Here is a 25,895-nt window from a genome sequence, read left to right as displayed (position 1 = left end):
TTTGGGGGGGGGGGGGGGGAATTCGTCTCTGCTCTCTTGTCGTCCCTTGGCGTGTCGCCTCAAGGTTTCTTCGCTAGGCAGCACATGCAGCCTCGAGGGATTTACTCTCACACTGGCGCGTTCGCGTTCCATCCTCTTCGTTACCATTCGCTCGCGTTTTTTCCCTCAGAAGATTTCTTCGGCAACTGTGGAGGCTCTGCAAGCGCGGGGCATAACCGCTATGACGCCGATCCAAGTGAGGCAAAACGCGGCAGCAGCAGAGAGATTTTCAAAAAGGGAACCCTTGGGCTTGAGCCAGGCAAACTGTTCTGGCTAAACGATGGACCATTTACGGAAGTTAACAGGTAGCGGATCGGATCAGGTTCCTCAGTCTCTGCAGGGAGACACGAGCTCAAGGGATCCTGTGGAACTGGTCGGAGACACGATGAAAACCAACGCAGTGAACGAGGTTCGCACCGAGCACGAACTGTGTGTGCGCTCGCTGCATGCCGCAAGGTTTCTTGCTTCCGCCCGTGTATCCTGGCTGCTCAGAGTGAAAGCTACGACGTACTGTTTGATGGCCGCGATGTCGTTGCTCGGAGCGAAACTGGGAGTGGAAAAACAATCGGCTTCGCCCTGCCGCTGATGGAGAGAGAACGACGCGATATGGAGAGAGATTTCGCTGGAGACTTGCCAGGCGAAGACGCAGCTGAGAAAGAACTCAGACGGAGAGACAGCGACTTCTACGAGCAGCCAAGAGTGTTGGTCCTCGAACCGACTCGTGGGCGATCTCTGAGACACTGGGCCGGGATCTGTTTCGTTTCCATTTCGGAGATGCAGCAACGGCATACAGGGTTCGGGCGGTCACAGGGAATACTCACCTGACGCGATTTCAAAGGAACATGTGCTTCCAGGCGCACGAGAAAAACCGAGGCCATAGGAATGAAGGAAATGCCCTAAACAGCTGTGTTTATATATATATATATATCTGTGTATGTAACTATTTGTCTATATATCTATATGTGTATGGGGATCGCCGGGGCGTATACGGCCGTCTGTGTTTGCACACTGAATGTACGCATGCATCAACGCCTTGGGCTTCCTACATATATATATATATATATATATATATATATATATATACATGCGTATACATGCGTATATACGTGCAGATGTGTGTGTGTGCCTCTTTCTCATACGCACGCATGCGGCAGGCATTTTTTCTGCTCTGGGAGCTGGCCTCATTTTTTGTTTTCAGGGGAACTCGCCCGGCAAGTCGCCCAGGAAGTGGAGCGGCTTGGCGACGCCCTGGACCTCTCCTCGTTCTGCGTGTACGGAGGAGTTCCGGTGGAGTCGCAACTGCGTCACTTGCGGCGCGAAAAACAACGCCGGAGCCGGCCGGGGGCGTCTCCAGGCTTCGCAGGGGACGTGTCTCCGCTCGGAAGACGCAGACAGAGAGACGACCAGAGAGATTCGGGGCGCCTGGACGTCCTCATAGCGACGCCAGGCCGGCTGCTCGACTTGATGGGTCTCAACGAAGGCCGCGAGACTCCCCAGCAAGACGTTGAGTAAGAAAGAGGAACGGGGAGGAAGCCAAGAAACAGCGGAGGGAGAGGGCGACGGACGGAAAGCAGCGAGGGGCGTGTCACGGGGTGTCCTGTGCCGCCGAGGAGGGATCCAGACACGAAAAAGCTAAGCGCAGGCCTGTAGAACTCGAGAGACGGAGCTCCGCGCTTGAAAAAGTCGACACAGTTGAAAGTGTTTAAGTGCGTATCTGCCTGTGCGACGCCTTGTCGGCGCAGCAGTCAGCTCTCGTGTTTCGGGTAGGAACGCACGCGAGGTCGCCTGCTTTTGGTCACCTGCCACTGTGTGTTTCTTGCCTTTCTGCGTCTCGGCCAGCCTTTCGTCGGTGCGCCACGTCGTTCTGGACGAGGCCGACGAAATGCTCAAGCTGGGCTTTGCTGCCGACGTGGAGAAAATCCTGCAGAAAGTGAAGGAAAACCCTTTCAACGTCCAGGTGATTCTCTTCTCCGCGACCACGCCTGACTGGGTGAAAGACGTCGCCGGCGCGTACTTGAGGAATCCGAAGCACATCGACATTCTCGCGGAACGCAAGCTGAGGTAGGCGTCTCACTTGCCTCGCTGAACGGGATGCGGAGCCGCGTTGCAGAAAGCAATCCGTCCCCGGCGGAGTGCGGACGACTCTTCCCTGGCACGTATAAGTTCGTCGCCGCAGCGATAAAGCCACCGCGCCTGAGAACAGGCACCCTTCGCCGCTGTTTTTGCGCACAGCGCGGCGCCGCCCGCCTCTTGGCCACGTTGCGTGCTCGCGCAATCTCCCGCCCGCCTTCTGCTTCTGCGCAGCCTTGGTTGATCTGTCCACATGCGCAAGCTGCCGGCTCGAAACCGGTACTATGCAGGGTGATGAGCGCTCCATGTTCTGCTTTTTCCGTGCTCTTTTCGCGTGTCGCTGACTCCTTCAGAACGTCCACGACGGTCTCGCACCTCGCCGTCCGCCTGCCGGCCCTCGCGGCGTCTTCCCACGGCCGAGTCGCCCCCTGGTCCGGTCGTGGCAGCAGCCCCACAGCGGCGGCAGCTCCGCTGCTCCAGGATCTCATTCTCGCGGAGTCGGCGAGCGGGAAACAGGCAATCATTTTCGTGCCGACCAAAGCGGACGCGGACGCGCTCGCAAACGCGGCCGACTTTGAGAAAATCGGCGCGAGTGTCCTCCACGGCGACATCGGGCAGGAAACCCGTCAGGCAGTCATGGAAGGCTTCCGCAGAGGTGAGCCGAGCATGAACAAAAAACGGCATTTTCCACTCGTCCATGCTGGTGCATGTCTCGTGGATGTGTCGTGGAGGCGCGGCGCGACACGCACGCGCGCTTCCGCGTTTGCCGCTCCACGCAGGAGGCGCGTCCAAAGGCGTCGCCGTGAGGACAGAAAAGAGCACGACGAAACGCCTTTAACCCAGACACGAAGGCGTTCAGTTCAGTGTCTAGAGATACATCTCGAAGCTGTGTGTCGAGGCAGCAGACGTGACAAGTACATCTACGCAGATACGTAGAGGGATTGACAGATCGTTCCACGAATCGGCATAGATATCGATGGACTGCGAGAAATCCATCTGTGCATTCAGATGTAGAATGCGATTGAAGGACCGATGGCTTCTCATGCCCGCGACCTGAGATGGGACGAGGCTCTCAGCGCAAACGGTGTCCTGTCCTGCCGGGTGTCTCCACAGGTCGCTACAAAGTGCTCATCGCCACAGATGTCGCTGCCCGCGGAATTGACGTAGACAGCGTCGACCTCGTAAGCGATTCCGGAAACATGGGTGCGCGGCTGGGTGGCGTCGGCCAGCCGATGAGAACTGAAGCGAGTGTGGACGAAGCCGAGAGAGCTAGGGATGCCCACGGACGACAGCGAGGGGAGAAAAAGACGATGGGGGAAAGTCGGGCGGGGCATCTCCCAAAAGAGGCCGGAAAAACTGCCCCGTGCCTCCACGGGGGCGCGTGCGAAACCTCTCATCAAAGGGTTGGAGAAGACGCGTTTCCCAAGAAAGGCGAGGCTGTCATCTTCCCTGCCCTCGCCGGCGATCGACGCCGAGCACCCGAGGCTGAAGCGCCGGCTTGGTGGGTTGCGGTCTCGTCGCCCGTGTGTCGTGGCCGCTGAACGGTTTCTCCGTCTCCTCAGTTCTCTCGATGCGCTTCCCTGGCATCCCTGCGGAGTGCTTTGTGAAGTGGGTGGCTCTTCCAGTCGCTGCGCTTTCTCTGTCGCGCGGTCGCCTTCCACTCCGCTGTGCGTGCTTCCGGTTCGCGTCGGCGGCTCGGCGCGCGTAGGCCCTCGTTTTTGTGGTCGGATGTTTTCGCCAGGTGATTCACTGCGGGGTGCCAACCGACGCCGACACCTACATCCATCGAAGCGGGCGAACGGGCCGAGCCGGCCGCGCGGGAAAGTCTCTCGTCCTCGTGTCGCCGCAGGAAGTGGCCGATCTGGAGAGGCTTGAGCGCGCATGCGGATTCAAGTGAGATGCGAATTGGGACAGAGAGGCGAGAGAGAGAGAGAGAGCAAGCGATGGCGCGACTGGCGGGGCGTAAGACCGCTGCGGGCAGACACAGGCTCCGGGGAGTTGAAGGCATCGGCGCTGTGGGGAGGTCGACGAGGAAACGCGGCAAAGCCGGGCCAGGCCAGGCAGAGCGGCGAAACGGGGCGCAGTCACGCCCCGCACTCCCAGTCGGATTCTAAGCGTCGCGGCAGGAACTGAAGCCAGGGCAGGTGTCTCAGAAAAGCGGGGGCGACTAAGAAGAAAACAGCCTTCGTGGGGAAGGCTACGGGCAAAGCGTGCGGCGGGCAAGCCTGCCTCTCTGGACATCAAGCGGAGACGCTGGTGTGCGTCTGTGCTTCAAACGCTTCAGGTTTTCCTTCATTCACCTGCCTTCTCCCAACGCCGTCCTGAAATCTGGAGTGAGAACGGAACACGGAAATCTCTTGGTTGTTGCCATTCACACGGACACACTATCCACTTCCGGTTTTGGCGCAGCGTCGCATGCTTTCCTCCTTTCTGTTCGGTCTCTCACCTCGCTTCGTTTTTTCGTCGCTCTTCTGATCCTTGGCTTTTTCCTCTGTGCTCAGCCGTCCTCTATACCTGGTGCGTCTCTTGTTCTTCCTCCTCTTGTTCTTCTCCCTCTAGTTCTTCTCCCTCTTGTTCTTCTCCCTCTTGTTCTTCTCCCTCTTGTTCTTCTCCCTCCAGTTCTTCTCCCTCTTGTTCTTCTCCCTCCAGTTCTTCTCCCTCCTGTTCTTATCTCTCCTGTTCTTCTCCCTCTTGCTCTTCTCCCTCTTGCTCTTCTCCCTCTTGCTCTTCTCATCCTTGTGCCTGTCTTCTCGGTCGTCTGTCCCTCCGTGGGCGGCCCTTCTTTGCGAGGTGCGTACACTCTCCTCACCCCGCTTCGCCCTTCTTGTCTCTCGCTCTCTCTCGCTGGGCCGCGTCCTCTGCAGGCCAACACGGCGAGTCGCTTACTCGATTCAATTTCTCCCTCGGTTCTCCCCTTCTTCCGCCCCGCCGCGGAAGACCTGCTTCGTCGAGGAGACCTCTACGGCGTGTCGGCTGTTGAGATCGTCGCCCGCGCTCTTGCAGCTGCCGCGAATATGAAGGTACGGCGACGCCGAAGACCCAGAAAAACTTTCGCTTCTGTGTCGTTCTCTCTCTTCCTTCTCTTCCCTTTGTTCACGTGTCCTTGTTGCGCCTGGACCGCGGACGACCGGAGCATTTCTCGAGTGAGTTTCCTGCTACTTTTCCACGTTTTCGTCTTTTCAGAGGCTGGCTGCAGCCTCCGCTGTGTGCGGCCCTCTTCAACCTTCCTGTGGGCGTCGGGTGCGTTAGGCTTGGTTTTTTTCTCGTGCGTCCTTGCTCCTGTGCCCGCGTGTGCATGCTGGACGTTTCGCAAGGCTTTCCCGCGCTTTTCAACTGTTTGTTCACTGCCGCTCTCCGCCCGTTCTTCGCTAGACTCTGCCTCAGCGGTCGCTGCTCACCGGCATGGCGGCACAGCTTACAGTTCTCTTCACAAACCGCCAGCGCGACTGGAAGTCTCCGAACGACATTTATTACTGGTGAGAAACAACACGCCCCGCCGAGCAAAGACCTCTCCTCGCTGCCACACGAAAGCGGTCCCCCTCACCAACCCCCATTTGAATACATACACATACTTGTGTATCTTCACGTGTATTTACGCATGCATAGATACACGTAGACATCTATCCACATATGCGTACACAGCGGCATATATATATATATATATATAAATGCAGATATGAATGCATACGCATGTATGCATAGAAGCATATCCATGTAAAAACTGCTTCTTTTTTCTTTCGGCCGGTGGATTGACCCTATCCACATGATGGAGTCAAAACGCAGGAATCGGCAATAGGTACACAGAGGCAAGACGGCGAGAGAGGCGCCCACGCTTCGGCTCAGTGAGCAACCGAGAGCGTCAGAGTTCATATACCGTTGCAGCTGCAAGCCTGTGTGCATGTACACTGATTCAGATATAGACAGAAGGTAGAGTAATTGACTGCATGATAGGAGACACAACACATGTGTGCGGCCCTCTATGTGTGTATCCGCGAGCTCGGCTGTTCGCATCGGAGTGAAAGTCGGCTGGTGTTGCGCGCGGTCGGATGCAGTGAATTCGATGCTGGCAGTTTGGTCGCCTCCTGTATGCGCCCTGTCGAGTTTTCTGGCGTGTGTTTGCTGCAGGATCCGCGCGGTAGCGGAAGATTTGGGCGTCGAACTGCCGCCGACCCTTGGCGAGATCCGCCAGAGTGCAGCTGACCGCCGGTGCGGAGAGGAGACTGAGGAAGAAAGAAATAATTGGAGCTCCTTGCAGTTGCGACTCGCGTGTCCCTCGCTTGTTCCTCTCGATCCTCCTTTTCACCTGTCCAGCAGAGACAGTGCTGCACACATTGAAGCTGCTGAGACCTCGATTGTGCCTGCTGCGCATTCTCCCTGAAAAAACCGTGTTTGCGCGTCGTTTGATGCCTGATATGCGCCATGGCATGCAATATGGGGAAAACTTGGGGGTTGGAGACAGGCACCCACCTCTCTGTGTGTGTACGGCGCCTGTACACACGCTTATCCACTAAAGGTGGAGAGACGAGAAAACTGCATATCAAGGCAGGCACGTCTACACATTCGTATCGAGGTCCATCTGCATCTTTACGAATGCGTGTTTGCAGTAAGCATAGTAAAGCTATACATGCATACGTGCCTATCTACGTATCTCCTTTCCCGCGTCTGCATACATTTTCACTCTGGGGGCACTGGGCTGCCTGCGTACTTTTTGGAGATTCCTTCTGCGCGTGCACCGAAATTCTTCTTTTTCAGCGTTGCCTACTTCGACCTACCGGTGGAGATCGGCGCTGGCTTCCTGAAGGCCTTCAAAACCCGAGCTCGCGTAAGTCACGAAAGGCGAGCAAATGCGTCTGCGTTGCGTGGGAGAAGAAGTGCACATGCACTCATACACAGGGAACACCCGATCCTGTTCGTGTTTCCCTCAAAGCGGAGATGGGTGGCCGTGTCGTACATCAGTTTCGGCTCGGAAGAAAACGTAGTTGTGGATAAAGGAGACAGAGCACATCGTGCGCAGGCCTCCACGCGTACAATCCGACCTGCAGAGAGGACATAGATGTCCGTCTGTGTGTGTGTACGCAAACGAGTGAAAACGCTAAGATCTGTGACATCCGGTGGAACTCGGGACAAAAAAAAAGTCCTTTTCTTTGTTCACACCAGCCGCGCTCATCCGGAAACCACAGAGGCGCACACTGACTTCACCACACGGGTCAAGTGTAGGTTGTACGCATGTCATTGTGTGGAGGCGCGCGCACACGCATGCATTATATATATATATATATATAGGTATATATGTATAGGTGCATAGCGGGAGACAAAGAGTCAGATGTGCGACAGTGGCCGTCTCGTCGTTTAAGAGCAATGAAAGGACGTCTTTGTGTTTTCAGGCTGAGCACGTGAGAGTAGTGGCAATGTCGAGGGCCGAGCACCTGCTGACTCCGCTCGTCAACGAGAACGCCGGAGAGCGGAACCTGCCTCATTTTTTCGGCCGCGGAGGCTCGAGCACCAGCAGGTATCGGCGTAGCGGCAGCGACTTCGACGGCTCCAGAAAAGGTACGATGTTCAGGAAACGTTTTCGTCTCGAAACAGCGAGAGGCGCGCAGGGAACCATCGAGGCCGCCACACAAGTGAGACTGACCGACGGCAGAAGGCGCACGCCGATAACGTGACGAAGCAGCGGCAAAGAGGACGACAGCAGGCTCAGAGCGGGCAGAGGGAGAGAACGAGGCAGAAACCAAGGGCGGGAAGGACAGGGCGATTGTGAACAGCTTCGGTCGGACAGCTTCTTTCTGAAACACCCCTTTCCGGCACCCCACAACCGAGAAAACGCTGACAGTGTTTCGACGGTGCGCTGTGCGATCTTGTAGCTGGAGAGCCGCCGGCTCGTCACTCCTTCAGTTCTCCGTGTTCACACTGGGAGAGAACGCAGAGAAGAAAGCGAACTATGGCAACGCTTCTTCTGACTTCTCGCTGTTTCCACAGTTATACACGCGTTGTGCATGCACACACCGATCGGGGTGCCTTCGGTTTCCTTGCGTGTCTCTTAACGCTGATTCTCCGGTTTCGCCCGTGTGTCTTGCTCTCTAGGTCGTTCCATTTTCTGCTGTCTTCTCCTATCCGTTTCGTTATTTCCGCTGTGTGCTGGCGTTTCTTCTTTTCCTCTCGAGTGCTCTCCATCCCTCGCTTTCCTTCACCTTCCTCGCCTGTCCTCTTCGCGCAGGTCCATGGACTTCCAAGGACAGGCGCTCTTCCCTGTGGAAAGGCCGGAACGCGGGCAGTTTCGGCAGCGACAGCCACCGTGGCTATTCCCAGTAAGATTTTCCTGAGCCTCTTTCCTTCTGCTTTCGCTTCCTTGCGAGGTGACTAGCTCGAATCGGAGACGCCGTCGCTTTTTCGAAACTCGGGACACGCGTCTTTTTCCGGCCTTTTTGGCTGCGTGCGCGCAGCGGGCAGAGGAAACGCCCAAGTGGACGTGAACCAAACGAGAACATCTGGGGCTCTTCCAGTCGCAGAAGTCGAGAAGGACGAAACGACGACGCCCATTTCTGGGATGTTTGAAAGACGCACGCGGGGTGCACTCATATGAAGCGCAGAATACCGCGTGTGAAGGCGGGGCAGTCTGCCTGGTTCGCGTTTGGCGCTTTTCCCAGATCGTCCCTTCTTCGCGACCTACAGAGCGCGAACAGGCATGGCGTCGGGTACCTTGTCAAGTGCGTATCTTGTTTCTCTTCCTTGTTTCTGTCCCGGCGTTTCTTCTCACGCCACACACAGCAACAAAGACGATCTTATGCAGGTACATGCTTTTCTCCTTCGCGCGATCTGTTTCGGTGGTGCGCGACAAAATAAGATTCGCTAAAAACGCTTGTCGCGCTTGCACACTAGTGCATCGAGTTCGCCAGTCCCACAAAGGCGTTCTCCCCTCTGGAGAAGCTGAAGAAAGCGGGTCTCGCCTTTGTCTCGTGGTCGGCTCTGTTCCACTTTTCGCAGGGAGGCTTCCCTCAGAAAAACGGAGTCTCTCTCGTGAAAAACGTTTTGCATGCAGTCCTAGGGGAAAAAATTGGTAGCGCAGGCCGCCCAGCCCAGCGGGCAAACCACGGCCACTTTGCACGTTAAGAGTTTCACACCAATTTTCAGTGGGAACGACGTAGTCTTGGTTTTGAAAAGCGTATGGAGAAAGTAAAAGAACGCTACTTCATCTCTGGGCTCCACGTCTTCTGTCCCTTCTGTTCCTTCCCTGCGCTTGAGGGGCAAAGGGGGACACAGCGTTTCGGTTTCACCGGCGTCTTCTTTTCCCCGCGCGCCTCTGCTGTGCTACACGGTAAAAGGAGTGACACATGCGCTGTCTGTCTGTGCATCGTAAAAACAAAAAAAAAGTTCAGCAAAGCACTCTCGCGCAGAGACACAAGATGCCCCTTCCCTGACGCGGAATCCCGGCCGACTCCATTCCTCTCCTTCACTGACAGCCGCTCCTTCTCTCTACCCCAGTCTCTCTGCCGCAACCCCCCCCCCCCCCCTGAAAGCCTTTCTTCCCGTCTTTCGTCTAGACCGGGCGTCGCCTACAGCGGGAGTTTGAGAGCGGTTGCCTCTACCTGATTCTCCTCTTCTTGCGCAATGCCGCTGTCGAGGGCTTTTCGCCTGCCTTCTTTCTCCTTTCCCTGTGCCTGACTCGCCTTCTTCGCTCGGCGGTTCTGTCGCCTCCGCCGCCTCTAGATCCTCTCCTTTCCGCTCTCGTCTTTCACATCGCCTTCGCCCTCACGCCTTGGGAAGCGAACAGTGGAAAGATCGGAGACGGGCACGCCGCCCACGTCAACGAGAGAGTCTCTCTTTCTCTCGCCGCCTCTCCGGCGTCCGTCAGCCGCGCGTTTCGTCTCCGGTGTGCGCCTCTTCTCCCTCGCCTGGGCCGAGGGGACACTCTGTGTGTTTCCGCGTGTTTTGCGCTCGCGGAGGAACGCCGGCAGTGTCGGTATACCCGCAGACATTTTGTCTCTCGCGTTACCCGACAATGATTGGGTTGAGGGGAGCGTCGTTCGGCTCTTCCGTCGCCGGGAAGTTTCCGCTGTCTTGGTCCCAGTGTCCTCTCTCGCGCTTGTGGTCCTCAAAGTGTTGCTCGTTTCGCGGAATGAATCCGCAAACGCGGCATCTTAGTCGAGGTTTGAAGGCCTTTTTCGGGAAGATCACAGCCGTTTCAATGATGTAGACGAACGGAACGCTCTGTCCCTTGTCGTGAGGCACCGACTGGTACGCCACGTGCTGGCCGCACTCTGCGCACGCATGCAAGTACTGCGTCTCGAGTCCCTTCAGCCTCTTCACTTTGACGGGCTCTGCGATCGGCTTCGTCCGCAGCTTCACGAGGTTCTTGTCGGGGCAGAACACAGGCGCGTTGTCCGTGCGGCGTCGCGGCGCTGCGTCGACATCCGCGTCCGTGATCAGCACGTGGCTGGTGCACCGTTTGCAGTGGAAAACGCGAAACTTCTCGTCAAGAAGAAACTTGTTCGCGTTCGTGTACACCCGAGACGCGTAACGCTTCCGGTTGATCCTGAGATCGCGCTCCAACTCCGTCTCGAAGCCGCCTTCGGGATTGATCGGCATTTTCACGGACGAAAGGTGGAAAACACACTCGACACGGAACTGCGGGAAAACCAGAGTTCCCAGCGGCCAGGTTTGGCATTAAAGAAAAAACGCGACGAACAACGCGGAGGGACGGAAACATTGGAGAATGTAAACTTACTTGATGAACGTAAGACGAAGCGACCCACGACGGCGCCTCTCAGACAGGTAAAAACAGTGGGGCGCTCCCAGCCGCCCGAGACGCAGAACCAGCGAGAAAAAAGAATGGAAACGAGGAAAAGCGGTTGGTTCAGACGGGGAATTCCAAGTGGCGGGAGGAACGAGAACTCCGTAACTGCGAAACATGCGAGACGACGGCAAAAAAAATCGGGAATACCGGGCACAGGACAAGAAACAAGAAACCGCAAGAATTGCGCCGAAATGGACGGCGAGGCGTCCAGCGGCGCGGAAAAACTCACGAGAAGTGACAAGACTTCGAGGAACCAAAAAATCTTGTACTTCGAGGTTGAAAAACGGAGAAAAAGGCGTTTCTCATGGATGCGCGAAGCGACTATGCAACAGCGCAGCAGCGTGGGCCGTAGATGAGAGCGACGCCGAGTTTGCGCCGACACAAACGCATGCGTTTTTCTCCAGCTTCTTTTCGTAGATTTCCGGAGCGCCGAGTCTTTTTGTCGATGTATCGGCGCTGTGTGTCTCTCGATTTCCCTCCGCGCGCGTGGTATGGGAAATCCGAAGTCGAGCAAAACTTCCCAAGTCCCGATGAGACAGCGCTCTCCCCCGTCCCCTCCCTCCTCTGAGGAACTTTTTGTGGAAAAAATGTTTCTGAAATGGGACACAACGTCATCTCCGTTCGCCCGCCTCGGGCACGCAAAGGCGTCGTCCAGATGTCAACTCTCACATTTTCGTAGCTAGACCGCAGCGGTCTAACATTTTTGCAGAACGCATTCACAGCACAGACGCCGCCGACGCGCGCGCTTAGTGACGCCCGTTTTTTGGAGGAGAAAAACGCACCGGGGAAAAGTGTTCCTTTCTGTACTTCCACGCCGTTTAGGGGAGGCGCGGTCAGCGCTTGGTTTCTCGCGGAGCGGGTCACCAGAGAGACGCACGGCAGACCGCCTCCCGGGTCCAATCCAGATCCTGTTGAGAGCGAAACGACAGCCGTCGCTTTCCCCGCCGCGTCTTTTGCGAAAGAAAGAGCGAACTTTTCGGGGAGGCAAGCGCACGCAAACGTACAGAAGCCTAACTCGGCCCGCCTTACGCAGATCAGGGACCCGGGGCGAAACGCGGGAGGCCGAAGGTGCCTACGGAGTGAAGCGTGAAAATCCCGAGGGACGACGAGAGAAAACAAGTGGAATGTTGTCTTCGCTCGAGTCCCTCGACGTGGCATGCAGTGAGAGGGAACAACTCTTCCGTGGAGAACGAGGGCCTGAGAGTGTGGCGTCGTGCCTGCATGGATTCCCCCCGCCGGTCGCGCCGCCGGTGCGCTTCGCTTCTATGGCTCGGCCCCGCGTGGGTCCCAAACACGACGATCTCGCAAGTGAACAGAATGGGTTTCTCGGCTGTCGTGGGAAGGTTCCAGTCGCAGCTCTGGCCGGGACCGGGGCACAAAAAGACCAAAAAACGCGAGGCAGCGGGTGAGTAAAGTGCGATTGAGGTCGGCCTGAGGCAGTTCGCAGACCAACTCAAGACTCTGTCCCCTCCATCGTCTCCTCTCGTTCCTCCGTCGAGCATCCGCTTTTTCGCGCGAGTTCCTCTTTGTCATGTGGATTCGCCGTGCCAGCATGAGAGCGCCTTCCCCGGCCGCTGCCTTCTCTCTTCGGAAAGAAGGCAGGCTCACTTTCCTCTCTAACGCAGTCCCGCGCTCTCTCGCTTCCCTCCGCTCCCACACGTCGTTTTCTTCCCCCGCTCCTTCTCCCGCTGACGCGTCCTGTCTTCCGCAATCTCTCGCTTCTCCTCCCTCCCGACTTTGCCTGGCTCAGGCCGCTGATGTGTGTCTCTCTTCGTCTCTCTGTTTTGAGTTCTCGCCCTCGGTCGCTGCTGCGCCTTTCCTCTGGTCGGAACGGAGAACGCGGGCACGCCCGACGCGGCGCCTCCCTCCTGTCGCCTGTGCGTATTCCTCCTCCTGTGCGTATTCCCCTCTCTCTCTCCTTGCCTCTCTGTCTTCTCTGTCGCCCTCGTCTTCGCGTTCTTCCCTCCCCTCTGCTGCCAGTTGGTCTGATGTACCTCCGACAGGGGTCACCAGCCATGACCTTCGTCCCCGTCTGCGCCTCATCCACAATGCCACATGCATTTCCTCTTCTCCGTCTCCTTCTTCTCCGTCTCCTTCTTCTGCGTCTCCTTCTGCTCCGTCTGCTTCCTCTCCTTTTCCGTCTTCTTCTCCATCTCCTCTGTCGTCTTCCCCCTCTTCTTCCTCTGTCTCTTCTTCCCCTTTCTCTTCTTCTCTCTCTTCTTCCTCTCCCTCTTCTTCTCCCGCTTCATCTTCTCCATCTTCTTCTCCGTCCTCTCTGTCTGCTTCCTCGCTTTTGTTTCGGTGCGAAGATCGGCGCTATTTGCCTCGAACGGGCGCGGCAGGCGCCGTGCTGCGCTTCGTTCACAATTCCCTCGCCGATCGTTGGTGCGTGATCGCCAAGCCTCCTGGCTGGGCCCTCGAGGCGGCGAACGGCAGGCCTTCTGTTCGCGCGGCGCTCCAACCGCTCTTGGACGCTGCAATCGTTTCGCGTGCATGCGCAATTCAAACCGGCTTCTGGGAGGAGAGAGGAGCCTGCGCGCCTCGGCGTGGACGGGGAAAGGGGGCGACGCTTCTCGGCAAAGAACTGCGAGAAGCAGTGGAAGGCGAAATGGAGGAACAAGAGGAAACGAAAGGCATCTTCTTTCCCATGCAGCTCGACGCAGACGCTCAGGGCCTTCTCCTCGTGGCAACAGACGACGCAATGAATCGGCACCTACGTAAGTTCAGTGTCGTGGTTGAAACGTCCTTGGATAGAGGCGCACGCGTAAATCTCTGCACGCATGTACACATCACAGAGCGAGAGAAATCTCTTTTCAGCACGCCGGCGCGCGTGCACAGGCGTGCTTCTGTGGAAGTTCTGTTCTCGACGGTCCAGGTACTAGGAAAGAGGAGATCACGTTAGGTCTGGGGAAAACGAGTTCCGAACCCCCAATACAGATCGCTCACCCGCACAGCTGCGTGGTAAATCTCCCTGGTCTGAGAAACGGAACTTTGGCAAGGAGGGGCTGCCGAAGGTTTAAAGTGGAGGCGAAAGTGTTTCTTCTCCGAGCCGGCCATGAAGCGCGGTCTCACGTTTGCTGCTGCCGCGCGAAGGTCACACAAAGATCTCTCGAAAGGGGGCCAGAAAGTGCCTGGGCAGCAAGAGACGCAGAGCGTCGCGAGTTGCGCTCCGTTCCCATTCTGCCTCGTTCTTTTTCTTCTCGAAACAAGTGCTGTTCTTCGTGTAACTCTCGCGACGCACCCGTCTTCCGCAAAATCCAGAACATCGATGCAGTTTTGTGCATGAATACGGACTGTTCATACACATACACACACGTACACACACATACACATACACACACATACACATACACACACACAAACGCATACGCACACATACACACACATATACACACATCACACACACATATATATATATATATATATATATATATTGTCTGTTTATCTATTGTTTATAGATAGATGGGTAGATCACTTGATCAATATGGATAGATATTATCATGTAGTTAGACGTAGAGGGAGACGGATACATGTTTATCTGGACAGGGGAGGGGGGCGATTCTGGGTTTTTCTCTTACCCTGCGGTGGTTTTTGTGGTGGCTTTTGTCGTGAGGAGAACGTTATGTGGTTTGTTTGTTTCGGCGTTTTTTTGGATTGCGTGCGTGGGAGGCGAAGTCACCGCGACAGAGTTGTCGGCGTTTCGGTTGCTTGGTTTGCTCTGCCAGGAGGCCTGCTGCTCGACGGCAGCATTTGCAGGCATTTTCGAGTGTTAGCGGATTTGTCCATCGCGGCGCCGGCTGCTGAGGACTTCGCCGTTCCACGTAGGACAGCCGTACTTCCCGCCTCGTTCCCTTCGGCTGCCAAATCCTCCCCGGTCTCCCTGGAACACTTGCCGGATGCGCAGGCGTCGATTTTTTTTTCTTCCGCCTCCGGTTCTTCCCCTTCAGCATCCACTTCATCCCTTTCTTCGCCTTCTGCTGAGATCTCGCGTTCGGTGGGAAGACGAAAGAGGAGCAGAAGCCAGTGTGAAGACGGCGAGGCGCAGAGGGGAGACGAAGGCGGCGCGCCTGAGTGGACAGCCGCCCTGCCCCGGTTCGCGTTTCCTCTCCGGTGGCGCTGGTCGCCGATTGAACGGATCTTGGCTTTTTCGCATGCGGCGCGCGCGGCAACGGACCCGCGCGTGCAGTCGCGCGCTTCAGCCTGCGGGCATCTCTCTGTCGCGCAAGAGCGGGCGAGTGCGGGGCGCGGAAAAGCGCCGGCGGCGAGGAGAGATGGGACGCGGGGCAACAGCGAGGACGCGCAAGACGAACGGCGAAGCGAGAGGCTAGAGGGAGAGCGGGGAACGCGAGGCTTTTCAGCAGGCAGTCAAGAGAAAGAGACAGCAGGTCGAAGCGCAAAAGAAGACCGCCTTCAAGCGAGAGGAGACGCAGACGCGAAGGAGACAAACTGGGGGGACACAAAATGGAACAAGGAAGACACAGGCCGACTGAAAGCCGAGCCACCAACAGAGGGGACGAAACAGGAAGTGACATCGCACAAGAGAGGGGAGCGGACGAATCTCTCTCGCGCTCCTGTCGCTTCTCTCGAAACAAAAGGCTTCACCTTGCCTGCTTCGACGGAAGTCCGGGGCTGTCTTCGCCTCTGGGACGCGCGAACAGGAGAACTGTGCAGACAGGGAAAACTGAAGACATGCATTTCTGCGAGACACGCCAAGTTGAGACTCAGAGACGTCCCTGAAGTGAACCATCTGGAAACACCTACCGAGTACGGATAAGGGGGGGTGGGGGGGGGGAGAAGGGAAACCGAGTGCTTTGTGCACGTTTTTTCGGCCGCACGTTTCCGTGACGTCGCCAGGCGAGGGAGCGGCTCTACCTCGCTTAGTGAAGAAGGCGGGAATTCCAACCAACTCTCAAAACGGCGCAAATAAGCAGAAGCCGAGTCCCATTCTCTCGAATATCATGCATAGACATATCTACGCGTGCATATAAAAAAAACACATATCAACAGCATATGTATATATATATATATATGTATATGAGGTGTGCATATGTATATGGGTGCATGTATGCGTTTGTGTACGCACACGCTTCTGCGTTGGCGGGACAGCCCGGGAAGGGCAAAGGCTTGAGCCGACATCCGCGGGACATCCGCGGGAGTACCACTCTGCGCCACCGCTCCCGCATATTGAGAGGCAGTCGTCCACGACCATTCTCCTTCCAGGGATGTAAACATATATATATATATATATATATATATATATGCATGTATATATATAGATTATGTGTGTATGGAGGCGGCGCGGTAGGGGGCGGGCATTTGATTGGGCCGCTCTTCAGTGAGAAGCTTAGCGGACTGGTGCCCGTTTTTTCAGAGTGTCTCCGCCAGCGACCGTCTGTCTCTTCCCATACGCGTGTGGGGGAATGAGAGGGACAGAACACGACCGAGAGGCAGAGCGATTCCGCATATCTGCATGGGACTGCACGCGTTTGCAGGTGTGATTTCCTGGAATTTCCCCGGACACTCTGTGCGATTCTGAGCCGTTCAACCTATCTTCTTGTGTCTCTCTTTTTGGTTTCTTCAGCCGTCTTCTCCGAGCGATTCAGAAGGCGTGGTCGCGTCGCGCGAGCGACGAGGAAGGGACAGAGTGTCTCCAAAAGGATGAAGCTGCCTCTCGCTTCCCCTTGCGGGCTTGCTCGTCTGGAGATCGAGAAGGGCCTATCGCAGACTTGAAGCGTCGCGAAATTCTTCAGCTCCTGGATGGGTCGTTCATCCCCCACAGCTTGTCGGCAGTTCTCTCGCAAGTAAGGCAGAGGCACTAGGTTTTGGACTTTCCTTTTCTCAGGAGACGCAACAGGAGAGTCAGGGATCATGCAGGTTAGCTCTTCTGGTCGCGTTTCGGCAGAGATGTGAGCGAGTCGGAGAATCTGGGGCCTCCACGCAAAGCGCACGGAACGCCACGCGTGTGTTTTGAGTCCGACCGTCCCTCACCACTTACCGGCGGCTTCACGGCAGACTAAAATGTATCTGTGTGCGTCTTTCTGCTGGATGAAGAGCGGCCTCGGTCGTCTCTGATACAGTCCCGTTTTTTCCCCTTCCCCCACTTCAAATGGTGCTCTCTGTCGCTGGTGAGAAGTCCCCAACTCTTTCCGACCGCCTCCATCGCCTTTTGTTTGACGCAGTGGTCCTACGAGACAACACGCTTCTTCTGGTGAGTAGCGGCGGCGCGTTTGTGTTCAGTCTCTTTTTGCCGGTGGCTTCTTGTGCCTGCGGTTTTTTCTCCAGAACGCTCTCGCGCACTCTTCTTTTTTCGCTTCCTCTTCCTCGGCGATCCTGTCTGACCACCACGACCTGCTGCCGAAGTGCGCCGCGTCCGAAGAGTACCGCCCTCACTTTGACAGGCGTCTGTTGCCGTCGCTGCGGCCTGTCGGCGCTTCGTGCTCTTCTCTCCAGACTGGCAGCTGTCTTGCGCGAACAAGCTTTCAGCTTCTGTCCATATGGCGTGCGAGATTGCTTGACGGCAGAGTCCGTCTTCTCGGGCTCTACCGCGTGCAAACGCAAGAGCCGCCGAGGTCGCATCAGATAAGGGTAAGGGCGAGTCAGCCGCCTCAGGGGAATGAAAGAAACGCTGGGAGAAATCGCGCACGCTCGCCTTTCTCACCCTCTGTGCAGGACGGGCATTGCGCTCCTGGGGAGAATGCCGCATGGCCTTGTCCCGTGCAGCGCCGACTGCAGTCGGCGAAGCGCGGTGTCTTCTCGTTTTCATCACAACCCCTGACCTTGTGGCGAAAGGCGAGAAGGTGTTCTGCGAGGCGCTGGATTGTCGCGGAGCATCTGTGTCTCTCGTTCAAGGCGCCGCGTGCGTCGAAAGCGTGGCTCTGTCCGTATTTGTTGTTGCGCAGGTTCACTTTAGTGAAGCGGGGTGTCCGGTCGTCAACGACGCGCTCTACCACCCGGCATTCTCGACGGACTTCAGGCGCAAAGTTCTCGTCTCGTCTTTGTCTCTCGCACGAGACCCGGAGCAGATCGGGGAGGGAGGGCGCGCCTTGTGCGCGTCTCGCGGCCTGCCCGCGGATCCGTTTGGCCTGGAGGATTCTGACGGAGAGGATCGCGCAGGGCGATTGTCGCCTTCTCCGTGTCTCGCTGGTACGCCTGCGGACGACGACGCTGGAAATCTTCGGAGGTCGGCGGGACACTGTCTGGGGCCTGACGAAGATGCCGTAGGCCGTGCAGTCTCTCTCGAAGGGTTGGCGCCTTCGACGGACTCAAACTCCAGTGCAGAACGACTGTCTGTCTCTGTCCCCAGAGATGATGGGAGCACGAAGGGAAACGTGTCAACGTCGGGAGGCGCAGAACAGCTGGGAAAACGCGGGAGGCGTTTCCTTCAGCCCGAAGTGAAGGTGGAGCCGCCTGGACACCTTCCTCCTCTGACCAGCGTGGACGGTCTTCTCGCCTATGACCCTCAGGAGGATATGTTTCCCTTCTCGATCTCGCGTCCTTTTCAAAAGGAAACGGGTTTTCCGGCGTCCGTTTCGAGCAAGTGCAGCGAAAATGCAAGCGTACATTCCGCAAATAAAGACGGTAAGTGCACGCGTCCCCCACTGTTTCTCTCAAAAAGAACGCGCGGTACCCGAGTGCGACGGGTCACCGTACGTATTTAAACTTATACCCATATCTTGTACGTACATGTTCCCCTAACGGATATATATGTGTATATATATGTATATAGTCGGCTGTTCGTAGCTATATACGGCTATTCTTGAATCTCAGGTCCAGTTGTTCCCTTAATTGTGTTCGAACGGCGATGCGGCGGCAAGTAGACACTCTCGGGATGGACAGCGCGGCCTCTGCCCCGCACATCGTCGTCACTCATTTCCCGTTTCCCAGAGGCACGGAGGTCGCTCCCGCAGAGAGACAGAAAGGTTTCTTGTTCGTCTCGTCCGCCGATGCGCTCCTCCGGGCTTTTTCTTGCTTTCCAGTGGCAATTGAAGGACACCTATACAGGGGGGGTTCAGCTGTCTACGGCAACGATCATGTTGGCTCGTCTGTCTTCAGTTTGGCGCCTTCCCCCAGCTGCGTTTCTTGTTTGGAATGATGTGCTCGTTCAGGTCAGGATCAAGAGGCTCGACGGTGTGGTGGACTTTCGCGGAGAGATCGAGAGTGTCAGGGGGAACAGAGCGCCGAGGCACATCACCACGCGCGTAAACACACTTCTCAGTGTGGAGCGAGAGATTCATTGGCGGCGCCTTTATCCACCGCGTGTTTCCCACTTCAGTCGAGCTTGAGCGATATCGCGAGAGGGCCGATTGCAACGCTTCCGGTCGATGCTCCTTTGCCCGCGTCACCGTTCTCTCCGTTCGTGGAAAACCGAGAAGGCCGTCTCTTTTTGTCGCCTGAAACACTGTCGCAAACGCATCCGACCGGACTCGACGAGCAGACCGGGATGTGTGCATCGCTGGGCGTCCAGCTCTTTCGATTGACCATGATCGATCCGTTAAAACCGAGGGATCGAGCGACTGAGGAGTTGATTTTCGAGTTAGACAGTCCACCGGAATGGGCGGGAGTACGTGATGCCACCCAGCAAGAGGAACTGGAGTTGTGGGAGAAAGGAGGGGAAGAATTGATCGCGTCTGCTCAGGACAAACACGAAATCGACGCGTTTTCCCCCTCGCTGGGCACGTCGCCGGCGCGCGAGCCTGCGAGGGATTAAAAGGAGAAGCACGGAGGCAACGAGTGTAGGGCCGGAAACAGGGGAGGCATTGCAAAAGCAGGAACGACGGAACAGCAAAGAAAACGGAGGACGGAAGGCACGTGTCGCGTGCGCTAGGAGTGGGTCAAGGCGGGTGTTGATCGCTTGGGAATGAAGCAGCGTCGAGGACGAACATTTCGGGTGGACGAACATTTCGGATGTGTTGCCAACCACGTGAATGAGGATCTGTGCAGAGGGATGGAACGACGAGCGCGGGCTGCAGTGTCGTGCAGAGTGAGAAAGAGCCCCTGAGAGAAGGGACGACGCTTTACAACTCGATTCAGGTGTGTTCTTTTCGCAGCGAAACAGGCCGAACAACTGGCGAGTTGTTTCGTCCATCGGGCAGAGAACAGCCACTGTTTGGAGCCCTGTGGCGCGAATGGTGGCGGAAAGATGGACAACGACATCTGTATGGGTGTGAAGTGTCCCAGTGTGTGTGTGGGGAAGAAGTCCGAGCGTTTTGTGCCGCGCCTTGTAACCTTTGGGCGTTTAAAATCTTCCAACGTTAGCATTTGCCTGCGGGAGGTGTCGAACCCGTCCAGTGACGGGGTCGCCATGGATCTGAGTTCGCCCGATGTGGGGCCTAACCCCTCATCGCGGGTAACAGTTTGTCTGAGCAAGTTACCCGCGTTCTCCCTTGAACTCTGTTCTTCTGTGCACGGTGTCATGGAAGGGTCGGAAGTCGTAGACGAACAGACAGGGAGCGACTGACAGAGAGCCGGTGATCTTTGGAAATGCAGGTTCCAGATTTTTCGTTTGGTCGGTAGAACTACAAAAACACTTGTCTAAAAGCGTGGATGTACCAGCAAAAATGCATAGACGAACAGAAGCAAATCGGTGGCTCTATACGTATAGATCGGCAGAGAGAATATTCAATTACGCGCAGTCCTCAGCGCTGACGGAAACGTTGTGCCTCTTGATACGTCTCCTTTAATGTCACCGTACAGTGTAAGTAAACGGTATTGTCCAGTTGTCTTCTGCTGACAAAAACGAACGGCCCAGGCAGTCCTCCTTTGTGCGTCAGATAGGAACATGGTATGAGCGGGGAATGCGTTCTGTACCGGACCGCTATTACACAGAAACCTTGGCTAAAGAGAAGGAGAATCGCGTGCTCTCCTTTCGAAGTCCCTTCTAGCGGTGTTACGTCGAAGCGCGTTGTGTCCCAATTATTCCACGAGGCACTTCACGTCCACGGAATGCGCACGACCGCTCCAAAGCAACCCCGGTTTGCGATAGAACCGCAGCAACAGATATTTACAGTTCACCCTGTATTATTTAACTCAGTTAATTAGTGTAAAGGCTTCACGCGACAGATCTTTCGTCACAGCTGCCATGCCTATGTGTGCACATGCTTTCGACGCGCAAACGTACAAATCCTCTCATCTAACTACAGGGCACATGTGGCCCCACTTGCACAGCATATGTGTGTAGGTATGACGGCACGCATGATATCCGTGGCTCTGACACGCGCAGCGGAAGATTCAGAGGCGAGTAGGGCTTTTCGTAAAGCAGAGAGGAGGCAGTTACGTGGGATATGGGGACATACGGACATGCATCTGTACAAAACCACGGACGAGGTGCCGAAACGGTCAGATCTAGGTTTCGACGAATTCGTCTAGCACTCCGTGTACTACATACCACCACTTTTATACACATGTTTATGCATCTGTATACAATTATCAAATACCGAGCCTGCAGCAAGATGGCACGGGACGGCTGTGTTCTGAAGCTTCTGCGCTCGACCTGCCTATGCGAGTGTGCTTCCATGGAGTCTCCGAGTCGACATCGAAGGGACAGGAAGACGCGAAACGGCAGCCTGCGTTAGTTCTTCAGTTGCTCGAGGAGGACATCGATAAACTTCAAGGCTTGGCCCAGAACGAAGCCATCCGGCTGGCCGTTGATGACCAAAAAGTCGCCTGCAAAGGACGCGAAAGACGGTCGAGAAAGGTCCTCAGAGACAGGTGGAAAGCACCTGCGGGAAACCAAATGTCCCAGCGACAAGGAGACTGCAGTTGACCCAGAGCCTCACGCGTGGACGTGCCGATTGGCATGCGTCCTTGCAGCTATGGGAATAGAGAAATGCGGCAGTGCAACGTCTCGTCGTCCCCAAAAGTAGGTGCGGAGTCGTGCAGAAGAGGACACGAACGCAGAGACGCAAGACAGTTGAATCAAAGATCTGCATCGGTCAGGAGAGCGAAATGGATGTGCATGCGCACTGAAGTTGGCAGGCGCAGGCGGGCTCTTCGAGCAACGATTTGTGTGCAGGTCTACCGGTCGTTCGATCACTAAAAGCGGATATGGATGCTGGTGGCGCCGTTCCTGCTTTGGACGAAGAGTCACGCTAACGCGCCAGGAAGACGGCAACTGAGAAGGAAAAGAGATGAGTCTAGACAATCGATCGGGTCGACTGAGGCAGCCAGAAATAGGAAGCGCACGCGGAGTGTACCGGTGACGCATGCAGGCACGTATGGAGAAATGCATTGCTCGACGGGAACGGGAAACACGGGGAAGAAAAGAAGGGGAAACGCTGGAGACACAAAGCGGAGGCGACGACAAAAGCGAAGAACAGGAAAGTAACGAAAGGGCTGACCTGTGTCTTTGAAGCCGCATACGTCAAGGAGATCCAAAGCGCCCTCAAACGGCAGCACTCGAGACTTGAATGCGTTATTCTCCTTGCTGACACAGACACAAGAACAACGGAGTGGCGTGCAGTGGCAACTCAAACACAAAGCGGAGACGAGATGCGGAGTAAACCAAGGAAGATGTTAAAAGAGAGCTCGGTATCGGGGGCCTTCGCTGTTTACCGTGTAGGGCGAGTGACGGCGCCAGCAGGGAGGTGTTCTTGCACAACTGGGCACAGCTTGGTGGTGTGACAGAACGGATAGGCACACAAAAAACGCTCGCGGGAAAAAAGGCGTTTCTGCTGTCAGATGACCGCACCGGAAAACCAATGCTCGGCGCAAGAACCTAGCCAACAAGAAACTGCGGTTTGGGAACTCCTCCCTTCTGGAAGGGTAAGGTCGCTCTCTTGCGTTTCGATCTAGTTCGGAAGCATCTTTTGCCTTTTTTCTCGCCTCGCCAACGATCAGAGCAACAGGGAGAGGTAAACAGCAAAACAGACACATACAGACTGTAAGTGACACGGAGGGTGACGCCAGGGGGGGGAGATGTGTGGCATCTTCGAGGCAAAAAACCACGCATGTTTTACCAGTGAGAAAGCAAATGGAGAAGAGAGGGAATGAAAAGAGAGAGAGAATATCCAGGGGCGGGGAAGATGGGAGAGGCACCGAGATTTTTGACAGCGGAAAAAAGCCGGAAAGCGATTGGGAGTCGATATGCGTTTTCTCTCTCCTTACCGAATTTTGAGGAATTTTTCCTCGAGCGGATGGTCCTTCGCATTTGCACAGTACACCCGGACGGTCGTGAAACAAACGCGGAGCGCTTCCTTCTGATCCTTTTTGTATTTCTTCATCAACCGGTTGCACCAGTAAGCAACCTTCTCCTTCCCGCTCATCTTCTTGAGCCGGGCGGCCGCGCCTTCCTCTGTCGAGTCGTCCTCCTCCGGCATCTGACAACCACAGTAAGAGCCAACTTGGTTCGCGTGGGAAACAGAGAACAAGCGCGATGAAGCAACGCGGAGAGCTCCAGCTGGCCTCACATCGTCTGGCTGCTTCGTCTTTTGAGCCCGCTTCCTCTCACTGAGTAACCGAACGTCCGTGTTCCACAGAGCGCACTCTCCACATCACTGGGGTGATTTTTGACAGCCAGATATGGAACAGAGAGACCAGTGAGACGCAACGATCTGGAGAGGTAGGCGTCTGTATTGATCAGCAGGCAGATGGAAACACACGCGTTTATGTCCGTCTAGAGAACACGGCAATGGTAGGAGGCGATGTCGGTACAGCGAGAAGAGACAAAAGAAACGATAACCCCACGAAAGTATCTGTCCTTGCCTCGCAGCCGAAGCGTTCACGGTATTCATCACGCAACAACTGGCGTTGTCGCTCGCGTTCTCTTTTGTGCTCCTGAACGAACAGGATGACACAAGTTCGAGTTTTTTCCGTATGCACGACGCAAAGACGAGAGTGTGAAAGCACATCCTCGGCCGCTCGTGGAGACACAGAAATGAATACCAATGTAGCGAAGCCACTCTAGAAGACGTAGATGGGCACAGATGAACGCCGGTGTAACGAAAGTACGGCTCGACAGAGTGACAGCGGAGATGAAGTACGAGAAATGTACTCGGGGAGAAGACTCGGTTACCTCCTTCTCCTTTTGAAGTTGTGCTAGCTGCCTTTTTCTTTGCTCTTCCTCTAATTTCGCGTTCTGTTCCAGCATTGCTTTGGTCTGCGCCAGGCGCAGTTTCTCGCGTTCGATGGCTTCCCTCTTCTCTCGTTCAAGGCGATCCTGAGGGAAAGCGCAAACGAAACACCTTTCGCTCTTCTCGAGTTCCTTCTCTCGAGGGGGGGAATGAGGGAGAAGGGCTATCAACACATGAATGAAAGAACACAGCATGCCCCATCATGCCAAAACCGTTTTTACGGTCGTCGCTCGACGGTGCCTGGGAAAACATGGCTATGCACCGTGATCTAGCGTTGGGGGCCAAACGCTCCCGGTTCTTCGAATAGGAAAAAAGGAGGCAACACAAGATCTATAGGAGCCTCCTGCGTCGCTAAGCTCAACAGCGCAGGTGAACAATACGTGCATCTGCCGACCCGCTTCTTTGCAGCTTGCGAGCACAGGTCTCTCTTTCTCCTTCTCTCTCTCTGTGTCCCAGTGCTGCTCTTATTTCCTGTTTCACCCTCCACAGTCCAAGCAGAAGACAGGGGCTGTATCCGCGTGTCGCCCAGCGCATCCCGAAAGAGGCGCGACCGGCGAAACGGCAGTCAATAGGAGAGGAAGAAGCCGAAGCAGAACTTGAAGGAAAGGCAGAAACCGCCGGTGAGCTGACCTCTCTGAGCTTCTTCTGCAGTTCGTAGGCTCGTCTCTGGGCCTCTTCCTCCGTCAAGACAACTTTTTCCTTCGGTTTTTCTTCCTCCTTTATAGGTTCGTCAACGTCGTCATCCTCTGCATGCGCTTCGAGCCACTCGACGGCGGCTTCGATAGCCCCGTCGGCTGAGTGCTGCCGGACGTGAAAGAGCGCTTTTTCTGCACGAAGCCGCGGGAACCCAAAGTCGACCAGCTGGTCAACTTGCTGAGCAAAAACGCGAAACAAAGACACGGATACAGGGAACGCACAACCTCTTTGTTCGATGGAGTGAGAGGAAGGTTCACACTAAGCGCAGAAAATGACGAGAAACGTCGGAGAGCTGCTGAAACGAAGAACCAAAGGAGAACGCAGTCTCTCGGAGGACTAAACTCTGGTGCGTGAGTGGGTGCGGCAACACAAGCCAGGGAAAGACACAGCGCTTGTGAACGGACACCCCCCACGTTTGTTTCAAAACGACGCCTGGGTATTTTGAGTTGCAAAGCAAACAAGCGCACCTGAAAACAAGTGCGTCCTCAGCACGGGCCGTAAGAGGAACTCCGAGAGGGGACGTACCTCCATGTTGATATGCTGGGCGACAAAAGCGGGGTTTCCTCCCTGGGTCAGCTCCACCCTCTCGCCTCGTTCTTGTGTGCTCTGTTCTCCGTCTTCAGCTACGAAAAACACGAAGAAAAACGAACGCACAGAAATGTCTCTGCATAAGGAGTCGCTGGCGCCTGCGTGTAGCTCGCGACGCACCACAGACGATGTAGAAGATGGCCGAGTAATATCGCGCCAAAAACGGCCAGAAACGAAGTGTATGTTCCACTTTGGTTATTTTGTTAGATTCGATGGAAATGCACATGCTCATAGCAGCGCAGCGGCGCAACCGAATATGGTGATGTGACGTCTGTGCGAGAACGTACACAGGAAATCTTCCCGGTGTTTTTATATCTGCAGCTTCTTCCGGCCCTAAACAGTTAAGTCCCTCATCGCTACTCCTCATGAACGACAAGGGAAGGGTAGACGAGACCAGAGACAACAAAAAACCAAGAAGGGAATCGGGCCACGACAGGAAAGAAGGTAAGCCACAGAGAGAAATCGCCGCATTTGTCGCCGTGCACTCCTCAACGCAGCTTGGCCTTCCCTTCTCCACCTGGACGGGTCATACCTGTGGCATCCTGCCTGGCGGCGCCCGGAAGCAGGCGACAGATGCCGCCCTCGCAGACTACCTGAGATCCATCCGGAAGTTGTTTTACGGAGGGTTCTTCTTCCGCCAT

At 55.8% G+C, this 25,895-nt stretch overlaps 4 protein-coding genes across 4 annotated transcripts in view; 2 read left to right on the top strand and 2 right to left on the bottom strand.

The window, feature by feature from the left end:
* The window catches only part of NCLIV_005540 (hypothetical protein), a gene marked incomplete at both ends in the record, with an annotated part of 10,774 nt that extends 2,082 nt beyond the window's left edge, over positions 1–8,692 (top strand). The window contains 15 exons of the mRNA XM_003880064.1: positions 170–235; positions 532–760; positions 1,238–1,547; positions 1,879–2,100; positions 2,463–2,764; positions 3,223–3,610; positions 3,672–3,717; positions 3,851–4,002; positions 4,611–4,626; positions 4,974–5,129; positions 5,482–5,585; positions 6,235–6,315; positions 6,862–6,931; positions 7,494–7,659; positions 8,553–8,692. Of these exons, the coding sequence (XP_003880113.1) occupies positions 170–235; positions 532–760; positions 1,238–1,547; positions 1,879–2,100; positions 2,463–2,764; positions 3,223–3,610; positions 3,672–3,717; positions 3,851–4,002; positions 4,611–4,626; positions 4,974–5,129; positions 5,482–5,585; positions 6,235–6,315; positions 6,862–6,931; positions 7,494–7,659; positions 8,553–8,692 (2,448 nt within the window). The remainder of the gene's footprint in view (positions 1–169; positions 236–531; positions 761–1,237; positions 1,548–1,878; positions 2,101–2,462; positions 2,765–3,222; positions 3,611–3,671; positions 3,718–3,850; positions 4,003–4,610; positions 4,627–4,973; positions 5,130–5,481; positions 5,586–6,234; positions 6,316–6,861; positions 6,932–7,493; positions 7,660–8,552) is intronic.
* A 1,406-nt stretch (positions 8,693–10,098) lies between these two features.
* On the bottom strand, positions 10,099–10,695 carry NCLIV_005530 (os07g0295200 protein, related; the record flags this gene model as incomplete). The annotated part of the gene is made up of 1 exon (XM_003880063.1): positions 10,099–10,695. The coding sequence occupies one exon, from the start codon at positions 10,693–10,695 to the stop codon at positions 10,099–10,101; it is 597 nt and encodes a 198-aa protein (XP_003880112.1).
* A 1,525-nt stretch (positions 10,696–12,220) lies between these two features.
* On the top strand, positions 12,221–19,610 carry NCLIV_005520 (conserved hypothetical protein; the record flags this gene model as incomplete). Its single annotated transcript, XM_003880062.1, has 8 exons — positions 12,221–12,308; positions 13,213–13,620; positions 14,629–14,724; positions 14,851–15,667; positions 16,485–16,704; positions 17,186–17,488; positions 17,803–18,120; positions 19,176–19,610. 8 exons carry the CDS (start codon positions 12,221–12,223, stop codon positions 19,608–19,610), a joined length of 2,685 nt encoding a protein of 894 aa, XP_003880111.1.
* Positions 19,611–21,470: 1,860 nt separating this feature from the next.
* NCLIV_005510 (hypothetical protein) lies at positions 21,471–25,895 on the bottom strand (the record flags this gene model as incomplete). The annotated part of the gene is made up of 7 exons (XM_003880061.1): positions 21,471–21,565; positions 22,240–22,325; positions 23,006–23,217; positions 23,913–24,056; positions 24,601–24,843; positions 25,192–25,289; positions 25,787–25,895. 7 exons carry the CDS (start codon positions 25,893–25,895, stop codon positions 21,471–21,473), a joined length of 987 nt encoding a protein of 328 aa, XP_003880110.1.

This window comes from Neospora caninum, chromosome II (genome assembly GCF_000208865.1).
Source record: "Neospora caninum Liverpool complete genome, chromosome II".
In the NCBI taxonomy this organism is placed as follows: Eukaryota; Apicomplexa; class Conoidasida; order Eucoccidiorida; family Sarcocystidae; genus Neospora; species Neospora caninum.
Note: the sequence above shows the minus strand (reverse complement) of the source record. Positions and strands in the feature narration are given on the sequence as shown.